Source organism: Ambystoma mexicanum, chromosome 5q (assembly GCF_040938575.1).
Source record: "Ambystoma mexicanum isolate Mex_15411 chromosome 5q, UKY_AmexF1_1, whole genome shotgun sequence".
NCBI lineage: Eukaryota > Metazoa > Chordata > Amphibia > Caudata > Ambystomatidae > Ambystoma > Ambystoma mexicanum.
The window spans coordinates 402,710,462-402,723,206 of NC_090933.1; the positions used below are offsets into that span (position 1 = coordinate 402,710,462).

At 45.0% G+C, this 12,745-nt stretch overlaps 1 protein-coding gene across 2 annotated transcripts in view; it reads left to right on the forward strand.

Annotated features, from left to right (window-relative positions):
• MIB1 (MIB E3 ubiquitin protein ligase 1) overlaps nucleotides 1-12,745 on the forward strand; it is an 863,979-nt gene that overhangs the window by 302,833 nt on the left and 548,401 nt on the right. For both annotated transcript variants that reach the window (XM_069620891.1, XM_069620890.1), the window contains exons 8-9: nucleotides 2,123-2,267; nucleotides 8,494-8,627. In XM_069620891.1, coding sequence (XP_069476992.1) covers nucleotides 2,123-2,267; nucleotides 8,494-8,627 — 279 coding nt within the window. The remainder of the gene's footprint in view (nucleotides 1-2,122; nucleotides 2,268-8,493; nucleotides 8,628-12,745) is intronic.

The following is a 12,745-nucleotide window of genomic DNA, read 5'->3' on the forward strand; positions in this document are numbered from 1 at the left end:
GTATGTATAGGGCTCTTGCTGGGCTGGGGCATGGATCTGATACCCAGGGACTTAAATCCCAGTCCAGGGACAAGCCAGACAGATGCAAAGAATAATCTGTTTTCCCAGGGAGACAACCCACTAGCCAGAAGCCACAGGAGTGACAGAAGGCATCGGGAAGCTTAAGAAACCATACAATGTCATCCAGGCGGTTTGAGAGCATGATGATGATGATGATGAGCAGCAGGAGGAGCAGGCAGGCAGCTGGCCAAAAAAGAATGGTCCCACAATGGGGGGCAATGGTTTGAGGTAACCCAGTATGGTACACGACTGCGCTGAAGCAGTGTAGTCCTGTCCTACCACCCTTAAAGGCCGTGTAGACTCCCTTGAGGTGCTTGCTCCAGGGGTATTTTGCAGGGAGCCAGCAAAGGAGTAGCCCAGAAACTTTCCCAGTACAGGACAGCCAATCCAGCCAGCTAGGAGGACCTGAGCGGTGGGTGGGGTCAGACGAAAAGCTCAGCAAGCACTTCCAGCAGCCTTCAGAAGAAACTGGGAAGGAACCAGCCAATATGACCAAACCAGGTACTGAAATGCAGCAGCTCTTCCTCCAGCAGTGCAGGTAAGATATTTTGATCTGAGGAATGTACAGAATGTACAGGGTCTCTGCTATATAAGCGCCTCTCACTCAGGGGCTGGCCTAAGCAGGCACCTCCAACCACATACCAGGTAGGCACACAGGTTTTGGCAGCCATCCAATCAGACTGGTCCTAAAAACTCTCGAGTGCTCCGATCCATCCACACAGGATGTAAATGTATCTTTTCAGGGGGTAGAAAAACAGGCTAAGCCAGTTAAAACCCACTGCAGAGTGTTAGATACAGCGCTGTGCTCAGTGGGCCCATCCCTTGTCAGCACAATGTCAATTTTAGTCCTGCCTCATGGTCGGTGCAAATGGATGACCCAAACGGTAGGTCCTAAAAAAATACATTAGTACCCCAATGCTTTGTCGCAGGATGACGCTCAGGGGCAATGCGCTTGGCGGCTCGGAAGCAAGACGACGTGGAGCAGCACAAGCTCGATCCCCGGGTCCGCGCTTAGAAACCTCTGGGTATTAAGCACGTTATAAATAACCTATCATATTGTATCATACCATACTGATGAATGCTTACCATACTGGTGAATTGGGCTAATGCAATACAATACGACTGCTCCCGTGGTCAACCAAAACTAAATTTCAACTCCCAGCAGCCTACTCCCCAACACTATTGTAGGGTGAGAGAATCAACCTGGGCTGGTTAAAAAGCACTGCTGTCCTGGTAGGTAGCCAAATGGGCTGCAATGGCCGCATAATACAAAGCTGTTGCAGACATAGGTGGGCTTCAATAGAAATCCCTTAGGCCTCAATTTAAAAAAGAAAAAAAACAATGAAGTCTGCAAAAAGAATGCAAGTCTTTATGGACCAAAAAAGGACTGCACAGAATTAAAAATGGAATTCTGCCCTAATTGTAATGACATGCTTGGCTGCAGTGGGCTTGAGCATCATGTAGTTGAGTTGATTACAGGCAGGAGTTCTGGGTGAGAAGAAATGGTGGCAGTTGTGATGATGCTCGTTGTGTTGAGTGTTTAAGAAATTTGTCATGTAAGGCGCAGTCTAGTTTGTAGAGACCCTTCAAGTGTGACGAATAGGACAGCAAGTCTCGAGATTCAACTGGGTGAGGCGAGACCTGAGGACCTCTCATTTGTTAAAGACAATATCCTGGAGATCCGTAGACAGTGAGTATGGAGATAATTGTTTCAGATCTGACCCAGATCTGAACAGCACGATAAACAAATAGGGCGGAGAGATGGGTGACTGTGATGGAAGCCTGCCTGTCAGCACTCCGAGGGGCTGAGAATAGATTGATGTTAAGGGGATATAAACTATTTTAAAATATTTCAAGTATGTTACTTTTGCCATTAAATTGAGAAATAGTAATGTACATTTTCACTCTAGTTTTTGCAGGAAGACTAATTTGATGCAGAACGTAACATTTTGAAAAACATTCCTACAGAAGTTAACATTGTGGTTATTTATGGTTTATTTCTAGTGACAGCTAAATATGAAAAACAAAGTAACTAAACGTTCTCCTTTGTTCATCAATATAGACCCTCGGTAAAGTTGGCAGAGTGCAGCAAATCTACTCGGACAGTGATTTAAAAGTGGAGGTTTGTGGCACTTCCTGGACATATAATCCAGCAGCAGTCTCGAAAGTTGCATCGGCTGGATCAGCAATAAGTAATGCATCGGGAGGTTAGTTTTTCCAGTGTTTGGGTTAGCTTCCCTTTTAGTGGCTTTGACGTCTTGTGGTCTTTATTCTTGTAGATGTAATTTGATGCCCAGATTCGAAAACCTGAATTTTTGAATGTAGGTTTGACATTGTGTGATCTATACATTCATTGCATATGCACTTTTGTAAAATGTATCTTATGTTAAACATTTGACTGTCAAGTATTGATTTTGTACATCAGATTCTCTATACATCTTAAGGTATGACCCAAATGTATGTTCATTGACACATGATTGCAACTTTTACCTCCTGAAATTCTGTGTAGATGTCAGAGTGAAATATTTTCTCTTTGCTAAAGGGATATATTTTGAAATGAAAGTGCATTTGATGGTTTCAACCTTGATCCCACGTGATGAGAATGGAAATATTCTACTCAATTTCTACACCGTAACATGTTTGGACTGTGTGTCTCCTGTGTTTGGAATGAGACACTGACCTGCAGCTAGGCAGCAGGGTTTCTCTTCCTCACTGTGGATAGGTGGCTGAGCAGTGTTAGGCAAAGTATTTACAAATGCCACACTGTTAAACAGTATCTCAAAACTTAACTAATGGTGTTCAGGTTACAGGTAATGAAACATTTGCTGCTAAAGTTTTATAAGTGATCGAAAGTCGTGACCCTATCATTTAGTCGTGTGTAAAGTGCTGCAGATACTTTGGATAACAAATCAGTTGTGGGGATGCACTCAGATTTCTTATCTGCTGAACGAGGAGTTAATCTCTCATAGGAATGAATGTACATGTCAGTCTTGTGATCATAAGCACATGATATGGTCCCGATACTACGTACCCCCCTATTAGGGAGATATTTCCACATCCCCCCCTGATGAGGGGTGTGAAACCATCTCTACCCTAATGGTCAGACAGGGTTCCAACCATAGGTTAAACCAAACTCCTATTGGTAACTGTGTGGCAGCTCAGAAGGGCTCGGGCTCTGATTTGCCATCTCACTGAAAGTTTTATTAAGGAATAAACTCTGTTATGTGCTTATTCCGTTCTACCTTGGAGACCCCCAGCAACTTTGCTTGATTTTAGGACTTTAAATTTTTAACCTGGAGAGTGAGACCACTTTTCCACTCTCATGTATTTTTATGTGATTTGAACTCTGTTTCTCCTTTGGTTATAAAGTCTGACAAACTCCGTAGGCATCATCTTTTTACATTGTGACACATAGCACCTTCAGCGCAGTGACAAAGGGAAGTCTTTCAGATTTCCCAAAGGTTTAAATACCTTCTCTTGGATAAACTACCGTTTCCAAGATCAGTGAAGTGAAATTGACTTTACTTACATTGTAACTTTCTAGACCCAGCACACACTATATTACAATAGGTACGCGCTTCTCGAAGTCGCTGTTATGCTGAGGAACCCCTGCACAGTGTTTTACATTCAACTGAATAACGGATTTCATTTCAGTGATTGTGACTCCTCCCTTTTATTACTCCGCCTACTAAAAGGGCGGCTGCACGCTTCTGCGTGCACGCTTCAGACCCCCTTCCCTGCATCCACTTCCCTGCTCCACCCTCCTCCCGCCTCCCAACCCGCCCCAGCAACCTGATTGGGCCCAAGCCTCCTGGTGCCTCCAGCCCACGTCCCGCAACGCTTGCCTCCTGCACTCAGTATCCTGAGCTGCAGAGCAGGTGAGAGTACTCCGCCTGACCCCCCCCCCCCCAGCTTAGGTGAGCCTCCATCTTGCGCCAGTAGCGCCCCTGCGCTCCTCGCTGCCCCGGATCCCCTTCCCTGCTCCACCCTCCTCCCGCCTCCAAACCCGCCCCAGCAGCCTGATTGGGTCCACGCCTCCTGGTGCCTCCAGCCCACGACCTGCACCGCTCGCTGCCTGCACTCAGTATCCTGAGCTGCAGAGCAGGTGAGAGTACTCCTTCTGACCCCCCACCCCCCCGGCCTAGGTGAGCCTCCATCTTGCGCCAGTAGCCACCTGGCGCTCCCCGCTGCCCCGGACCCCCTTCCCTGCATCCAGTCCTCCCCCTCCCGTGACTGGCTGCCTCCCTGTTCCCCCCGCGCCCCCCGGCTAAGGGCCCAAGGACAAGGGCGGCTCCCACATTGGCCGTCCCAAGATGTGTCTGCAGGTGTCAGCAGGGGAAGCCAATGAAGCCACCAGACACCGACAAAACTGTAAGTGCTGGAATGAGTTGGGGGGGGGGGGGGGGTGGTAGAGCAATTACTCTACTCCAGAAAGCTCCTGCCACTCTAACTTACCTCTCAATGGCCTAGACTGCTACCGACTTACACCATGCATTATTAGAGAGATATGTGACCACCAGCCTAGACCTATTCATGGCTGGATAGCAAACACTGCCTGCAGTATAATGTTAACCAGTACCATACCCGAGAGAACCACAAAGATTAGCCTGCCTTGCATCTAGACAGAAATGTGATAGTTATCACATGCCACACTTAGATGGAATTCTCAAGTTTAGTCTGTGCCAAATCTAGACAGAAATGTGATTGTTAGCATATGCCACACTTAGATGGAATTTCAGAAATGTTATTAGCATATGTGATTCTTAGCATGCGCCACGCCTAGAATTCTGAACCTAGCTTGCGTCGCATCTAGATAGAAATGTGACTGTTGGCATGTGCCACATTAGTATGAAATTCTGAACTTTAGCTTGCGCCGCATCTAAATAGAAATGTGACTGTTAGCATGTACCGCACCTATATGGAATCCCACAATTGCAAGGACAGCTATGCCAACTAACCAACCAACTAACAATTCTATCCCTCTGCTTACGCCTCTCAAACTATAACCAAACACAACCACAAGCCTAAAACGCAGCAATCTGCACAAACTTCACAACAATGCAACAACAAAACAAACCACACATAGACTTGCTCAACAGCACACGACTACGGACCATAAAACACCCCAAGCCCAGCCAACGGACCCACCGGGCTGAGCCTGCCAACAGCACATCACTGCTCTCTTGCATTTTTCCAGCTTATTCCCACTAAACCACTCCCCCTCCTCCCCTTTTTCCGAGCCGCCAGAGCGCCACGGGACCACTTTGGTGGTGATAGTGCGCGGTACAAATGTCCTTTAACATTAACATAAAGATTGGTGGACTACTGCCTTTGTTAGAAAGAAAAACAGCAACTGCAGGTATACGAGAGTTTTGCACACTACGTGCGCCAACAGACTTTTCTTCGAACACAAATCACAAGGACGAGACATTTGGTAATTTGTGTGGTCAACATACTGCCACCCCTATTTGTAACATTACCATTTCCGACACCCAGATCATGACTGTTCTGGATGACTAGTCTAATGATACTCCAAAAGTGGATCTAATATAACACTTTCCCTTACCCACCAAACCGCATTTATCTTTATCCACTCGCAATTCTGCTGGCTACTTGGGTATATGTGACAACTCCACTGAGAATGTGTGTGCCCCTTCTTGTAATCAAGTGCCCTCAGACACCATCCCTGAAAATTATGATGAGGCACCACTCCCTACAGATCCTACATCCCGAAGGCAACCGGCTTACAGGATGTTGAATCGGTCTATACCAATCCCGGTGCTTGTTTGACCATTCAGAAGATATTTCTATGTGTTCAAGATCCTATGCACAACCGACTCCCCCGGAAGATTCCGGGCCCTCGGGTGTCCTGTCTCGTCTATGGTTGTTGAATGTTCTCCAAAAAGTGACCCCTTGTTGGAAATCACCTTAAGTGCTATGAACAATACCATAATGTCCTTAGTAGAATTGTTCGACACTAGATTTAAAAATTACCGAACAAAGAAAATTGATGCCATCAAACTGTGGATGAAGAGTTGGAAAGCCAAATATGGTGTAAACTGTGTACAAAACATGTAGGCTCATAGCCTTGCTGATGTCATTTGTGTGTCACCATCTTCACCTGTTCTCGCTATGTGTGATAACCAATTGAATACACAAATTAAAGGCCTTCCGATGTTCAAACACGTTATTCATTCTGAACCTGAAACGGTTAGGCAGACTCAACGTCCAATTCATTGCCTTCTACAATTAACCTGAGCACCAACTCTAAACCAGTTTATAATTTGTTTGAAAAACGAATAAGTGAAACTAGCAACTCTGCAAAAAGAACAGTCAAGTAAATCGCTTCTCAAACTGAAGAACTCGAAAAATCTGGTGTTAAACAGTATGGCCAATGTTAAACAATTCATTAATAGGTTGAAATCTCTTAAGACCCCAACGTTCAGGGTTGGTAATCTTGCCCTGAATAAACACAAACACCTAGCGAAACATAAACAGAAAAGCCAGTGCAACAAACCTAAGACGTTGCAAGTGGATTATCCACCCCTTAATGACCTTATAGCAATGATTGAAACCTCAAAAAACATGCTGTCCTCTCTAATCAGAACACAACTGTCATCCAAAGTGAATCCAACAGTGCCGAAGGTGACCAAGCTGCAAACTCAGAATACTGTCAAACCCTTGTCACCTCCGACAATGACGAAAAACGACTCCTGTTGAGAACATCCAATCTCAACAGAGTTGTCCCCGCCTAGGCTCCAGTGTGTATGGGCAGGCAGGAAGTGAGGGAGTTTTTCACTCCCTTACCGTTTGTCTGCCTGAATGGAACTAGCTTCCACTGGGGGTCTGGCTGTCCCAATTGGACATCCAAACGCCCCTTTCTGAAAACGGCTGAGGAAGATTGAGTGCTGCAACTGGATAAAAGGCGAGGCTCCTGGAGTGAAAGTCGACCACTGGAAGCTGAAGTAACCGAAGAAGATGACCAGAGATGCCTGCAGACCCTTTGCAATACCTTAATGCGACCACGGCTGTCCTGACCCCATTTTCTGAAGAAGATTGACCAGGCAAATTGTGTCCTTTGTTGGTGTTGTAGAAAAGGCACCATAAGCCTGGCTGCTCTGCCATTCTACCAAACCCTTTGGGTAGTACAGACTTGTACGAAGAGTTGGGGGCCTGTATACCAAGGGATATTTTTATAGGTCTTTCCTCCAAGTAGAAGCTTTAGCAAAAATGGTATCCACGATTTCATAGGTAAGGGACTTTAAACTATTTAATGTTTTGGGACTGTAACTTCGAAAGGAACTAAGTGTTTGCAAGTTCTGTTATGTCCACTTTATAGTTTTACGCAGTTCTCAAAACTTGCAATGTTAACAAGCTGGATGAATCCAAAAAGAAAGCCTGCGGTCACAGGTAAAAGGAGCTGTCAAACTGGAGGCAGTCTCTTCACAAGGCGCGGTTGCGCTCAGGAGGTGCCCAATTCTCTGCTGTGTGCCTTTTGTTAACCAATGCGACACTCTAGTGGCGAACCTCTGGTTTATGGAGAAAAGGTGCTGGCAAAGCTACAGTCCAGTGAAGGTGTTCTGGTGGGACCCCCGGCCAAGGCTACTTGCACAAGGTCCCTGGGCGATATCGCTGGACCCAGCAGAGATTAATCAGGTGCCAGAGCTATGGGCAGCGATTTGTCAGTGAGGATGCACCATTGGGTGAAGATGGTGCAGGGGGAGGCCCATTGGATTATATGCAGGCAAGATGCTGTGGGTGCATTTGTATGTCTTGGGCGTCAACTACTGCAGATGCATAGCAGGAGGGTTGGAGACCCCCACAACAGGCAATCTTTAGTGGCTAGAAGTGCTAGTCTGAGACCCGGAATCCTGAGGTGATAAATCTGGCTTTGCTTGACAATGCACTGGCATGTTTCCTTCTGGTTTTTGAGATCTGGAGCGTGCTGTTTCCAGCACTACTTTGCCATCGCGTTGTAGAGCGCAGAAGCGGAGCATTTGTATTTATTTTTTATTTTGGTGAGGCCACCTTCCAGCTGCTTTGGGATGCGCCCTAGCAACTAACAAGCTACTCTGATCTCCTGTTCAGCACATTCTTATTTCCATCCTTGGTCTTCATCTTGACAGTGGAATTGTTAATTTGATGCTCAAAAAGTCTGTTGGAAGTCCAGTATGAGATTTTTATCGAAGGCTTCCTAGCTGTACCAGGGGCCTTGGACGGCTATTAACAGATTACCAAAAAATAGTAGTATTAGTTTCCTACAAAAGTTAGTTCCTATGTAAAGTTTGCATGATTATGGTCACTATGTAAGAAATTATAAAAAAAAGTGGTGAAATTGAAAACTACATAGGTTTTGAAACCTGGAATACTTTTCTTTTGTTTATCCTTGGAAAAAATAAATGCCAGTTACTCTTTTTTTTCTTTTACCCTTAGAGCGCTTGTCTCAACTATTGAAAAAACTGTTTGAAACGCAAGAATCTGGCGATCTCAATGAAGAATTGGTGAAAGCATCTGCTAATGGCGATGTAGCAAAAGTGGAAGATTTGCTTAAGAGGCCAGATGTAGACGTAAGATTGACTTGTATTGATTTAGTTTAAAAAACGGTCATGTTTTGTTTGACTTACTGTTGGCGCACAGAAAAACATCTTAAGAATAAATCCCTGGTAGGGTCCGTTTTGAATTGCCTCCTTGTCCATTAATCTATTCTTTTGTGTATAAAGCTAAAGATCTGATGTTGGGAAATATTTTGTTTTTGCACCTTCCCCTCCATAGATTCCTATGGGAACCCCAGTCTTTTTGCCAATTTTCTAACCCTGCCCTGACTTTTGGAGGACCGTAAAGCCTTCTGCTTTACTTCCCTTGCCTATTTTACTCATTCTTGTGGGGAAACTGACTAGTCCCTTAATCTGTCAGTACTGAGCGACTTTCTCTCTTTTGTAATTCTTCTATTTTTACAATTGCAAACATCACCTTACAGTGAAGTTTAGTCAGGATACTTTATATGTTTAACATTTTACGGCTTTTTGGTTACTTTTACGATGTGTCTAAGTCAAGCTGGTGGAAGCTGTGTGAATTGTTTTTACATTTCTTTATTGTTTTACCTTTTTTGTGAGGATCTTCTCATGCACTTATGCATTTACTGCAAATGGCTACCAAAGGTGGTGGCTAGCCCCCTAAAATGGCTGTGCCACAAGACTTTCTCTTGTTCTTTGGCCTTTGTCCTGCCTTGTCCGGTCCAGGTATGCCATATTTGGTAACCCCTTTCCTGGTGAAAGCTGCTGTTTTTGCTGGCAAGTGGTCTTTGTGTGTGTGAGCAAGAGGAGGGGACTGGGACTGTCTGATCCCAGTCCACATCCTCTGGCGTTTGTCTGTTGCTGGACGGTGTTTGGTAAGAATTGATGTAGTAGCACTGTGTGAGCCTCCACAACACTTATCTGCTTGGTATTAGGTAACCCACCTTTTGGTGTAGGGCTGTACTTCAAGGCCAGCCAATCACGAATGGATGCATCCAGGTTACCAAGGAGACTAAGGACAGGGAGATTCTGGTACCTCCCTCGCTTCCTGCCCTTCCAGACACACTGGAGCCAGAGGCGGGATTCAGCACTGAAGTCTGCTAAAGGCAAAATGAACAAAAGGGTTAAACCTGGTTTGGCGCGCAGAGTAAAACCCAAGAAAGACTTCACTAACGAGAAATGGCGAAAAAAGAAAACCAGAGACATTTTGACAAAATAGTCACCAATGGGTGCTATACTGCAGCTGAGGGTTCAGCCTGCGTAGAAAAGCACAATGGTAGGAAAAATAACGACTGCTACCAGCCATTTAAAGTCGTGAAGGTAACATAAAAAATGTTACAGAAGTAGAAACAGGGGCTACTAAGGACCCTCCCCCCCCCCCCCCCCCCAGCACTCCACATAGGATGGTCTGTGCTGGATCTACAAAAAGGAAAGGTAAGTAAAGTCAATTTAACTTTACTATTCTTGGGAACAGTAGTACTTACAAGAAAAGGTATTTAAACCTTGAGAGAAATCGAAAGGATTTCTGTGTGACGCTGCACTGAAGGTGCTGTGTGTCACCATACAAAAAGTCGATGCCTATGGAGTTTGTCAGACTACAAAAACAAAGAAAACATAATCCAAATCAGATCAAAAATACATGTGTGAGAAAATGGTCTCACTCACTCCAGGATAAAAATCAAAAGTCCTAAAGTCCAGCAAAGAATTGGCACAGAAATGAAAATTCTCCCTTACACTCGGTAACCCACCTTTTGGTATAGGTCTGCACTACACAAGTTGGTAGTGTGCTTGAGCAGCAAAGAAATTCGCAAATACAAGTTACTTACACTCAAGGATTCAGTTATAAATTGTTATTTAACATCAATTTTTAAATAAGCGTTGGGCAAGATATGTAACAACCAAATATACTTTAAAATACATTTCCAGTATCAGCAGAAGTTTAGCGGATACTCTGTAGGGATGCTTTTTACACACTTCCTACACCTGGACGTGACCTTCCTCCACAAGGACAGTAATGGTATTTACATATCACTAGTGATTACACCACTGACAGTGCTTAAATCTCAGAGGTCTATAACATCATAGACCACTGGATGCAACATCATTGGATGTGTTTAAATAATACCAAAACAGAGCTGCTGATTTTCGGCACGCGACAGACCAGATGCAAACTAGGGAATGAATACAAATCCTCTACCATCAAGGACGCTAACATCCCGGTGTTGCCACATGTTAAAACTCTCGGGATGATGGTAGAGGCCTCAGTGGGCGCAGAGGTACAGGTAAGATACCTGCAGAAAAACAACACCTACTATCTACGACTTATGAGAGCAATAAGACCATTCATTAATGAAGTCAACGCTGCGACAATCGCTAGGGCCATCATTCTGTCATGACTTGACTATGGCAACACTCTCCTGCTAGGAGCCACAAAAAGGGAGATTCAAAAGTGCCAAGTCATACAAAACGACGCAGTTCGCATAGTTAAAAACATAAATAATAGAGAACATGTGTCAACAGGGAGAAGAGCACTACACTGGCTAAGAGTGGAGGAGAGAGTCAGGTTCAAGGCTATGACTATAATTCACAGATGCCTATATGGAGAGGCCCCTAGCTACTTCAAAAAACACTTCTCTTTCTATGCTCCTGGAAGATGTCTAAGATCAGCCGATAGGGGCATGCTGAACAGACCTGGGGCTAAATCCGTACTTAGGCAAGGCAAATCTTTCCCGGCTAATGCAGTAGACCTCTGGAACAAATTGCCGACGGCTTTACGGCTTGAAGCGAACTACCAGAGTTTTAGGAAATCGCTAAAAACCTCATTGTTTCAATGAGCATTAGAGCTTCGTTTCCCTAGGTTTTCTACCTGTCTTAATTGAGGTGTTTCGTTTTTCTGATCTTTTGGTTTCCCGCGCCCTGATGCCTGCGGGCTACCGGCGTGTAATAAGCACGCACGTAACATAACTAGTTATAATTTGCAGATTCTGAGGTTGCATAAAGGAAAGGTTAAATGAAGGAAAAAGGGTAAACAGGTTCTCAGGGCATGTGAGTATACTTAAATCTTTCAATGAAGTCTAGACAAGCCTTTCCCAGCAATAACGGTCTAAAACAAGTGACCGCCTATGAGGGACAGAAATATCAAAGTCAATGGACTAGAGTCTGCAGGTGCAGAGTCTATGGAGCTGAGGCACCTTGTAGTTAATAAAGTCTTGCGCAAAGTTAGAGAGTTTTGTAGAAATCACTTGTAGGGTCACAAGCTGTTACACTTGTGAAAAGCATAGTTGGAATCCACTCCAACAAAAGTAGCCAATGCAAGTCTCAACTGAGAAGAGCACAGCTAAAGAAACTGATGTAAGTACCCCAAGTCTAAACAGTACCTCTGGTTTGAAGAAGAGTGGTCCAGCTGGATTCTTTCCTGTTGCAGGTATGCATATCCTGCATTCCTGAGCCTCCGTTGTGGGGACAAGAGGGAGGACGTCTAGAGGACTTGTGCATCAGCAATTTGGCAGTCGCCAGCTTCTACGGACTCTTTTCGGATCAGCGGCACTTTGCGGTTTAAGCGTGCGTTAAACAGCACCAATGCGGGTCTCGGTTACCGGTTGGACTTCCTTCACTTCTTAAGTCCTGCACTCTGGTGAGGGGACTCGAGCTCTGGTCGTCCTGCTTCTGGTGAGTCCTTAGACTCCTGGAGCTTCTTGCTGGATTTCAGACGTTGCACTCGACTGTGTTTTTTCTCGACCCCTGGCACTTGGTTCTTGCAGCAGTGAAGAAGTACAGCCAATCGATGAAGATGGTCTAGTGGAGATCGTCTCACGGTTAGTTGGGCCCACTAACTCAAGGGAAGAAGTTGTCCCTTCCAGAGCTGCTCTGTAACTGAAGAAGCACTGCCAAAGCCAATAGGTTCAGAATCGGGCCTTTAGGGTGCAGGACAGCCAAAGTCAATGGGCCGGTTCAAAATTCTGATGCTCGCTTCTTAGAAAATGTCTTTAAGTAGTCAGTAGTTAAAAATAGAAAATCACAGCAACTCGGGAGGAGTCACCTTGAAGAAGCACAAGCTGAAAGGCCAGTGCAAGTGAGTAGAGGTCAACTCGAGATAGGGTAAAATAGTACTCCCAAAGGTAGGGAGCATGCCAAATGGCAAAAGGATAAGGTACACCCAAGCCCCACAGTAC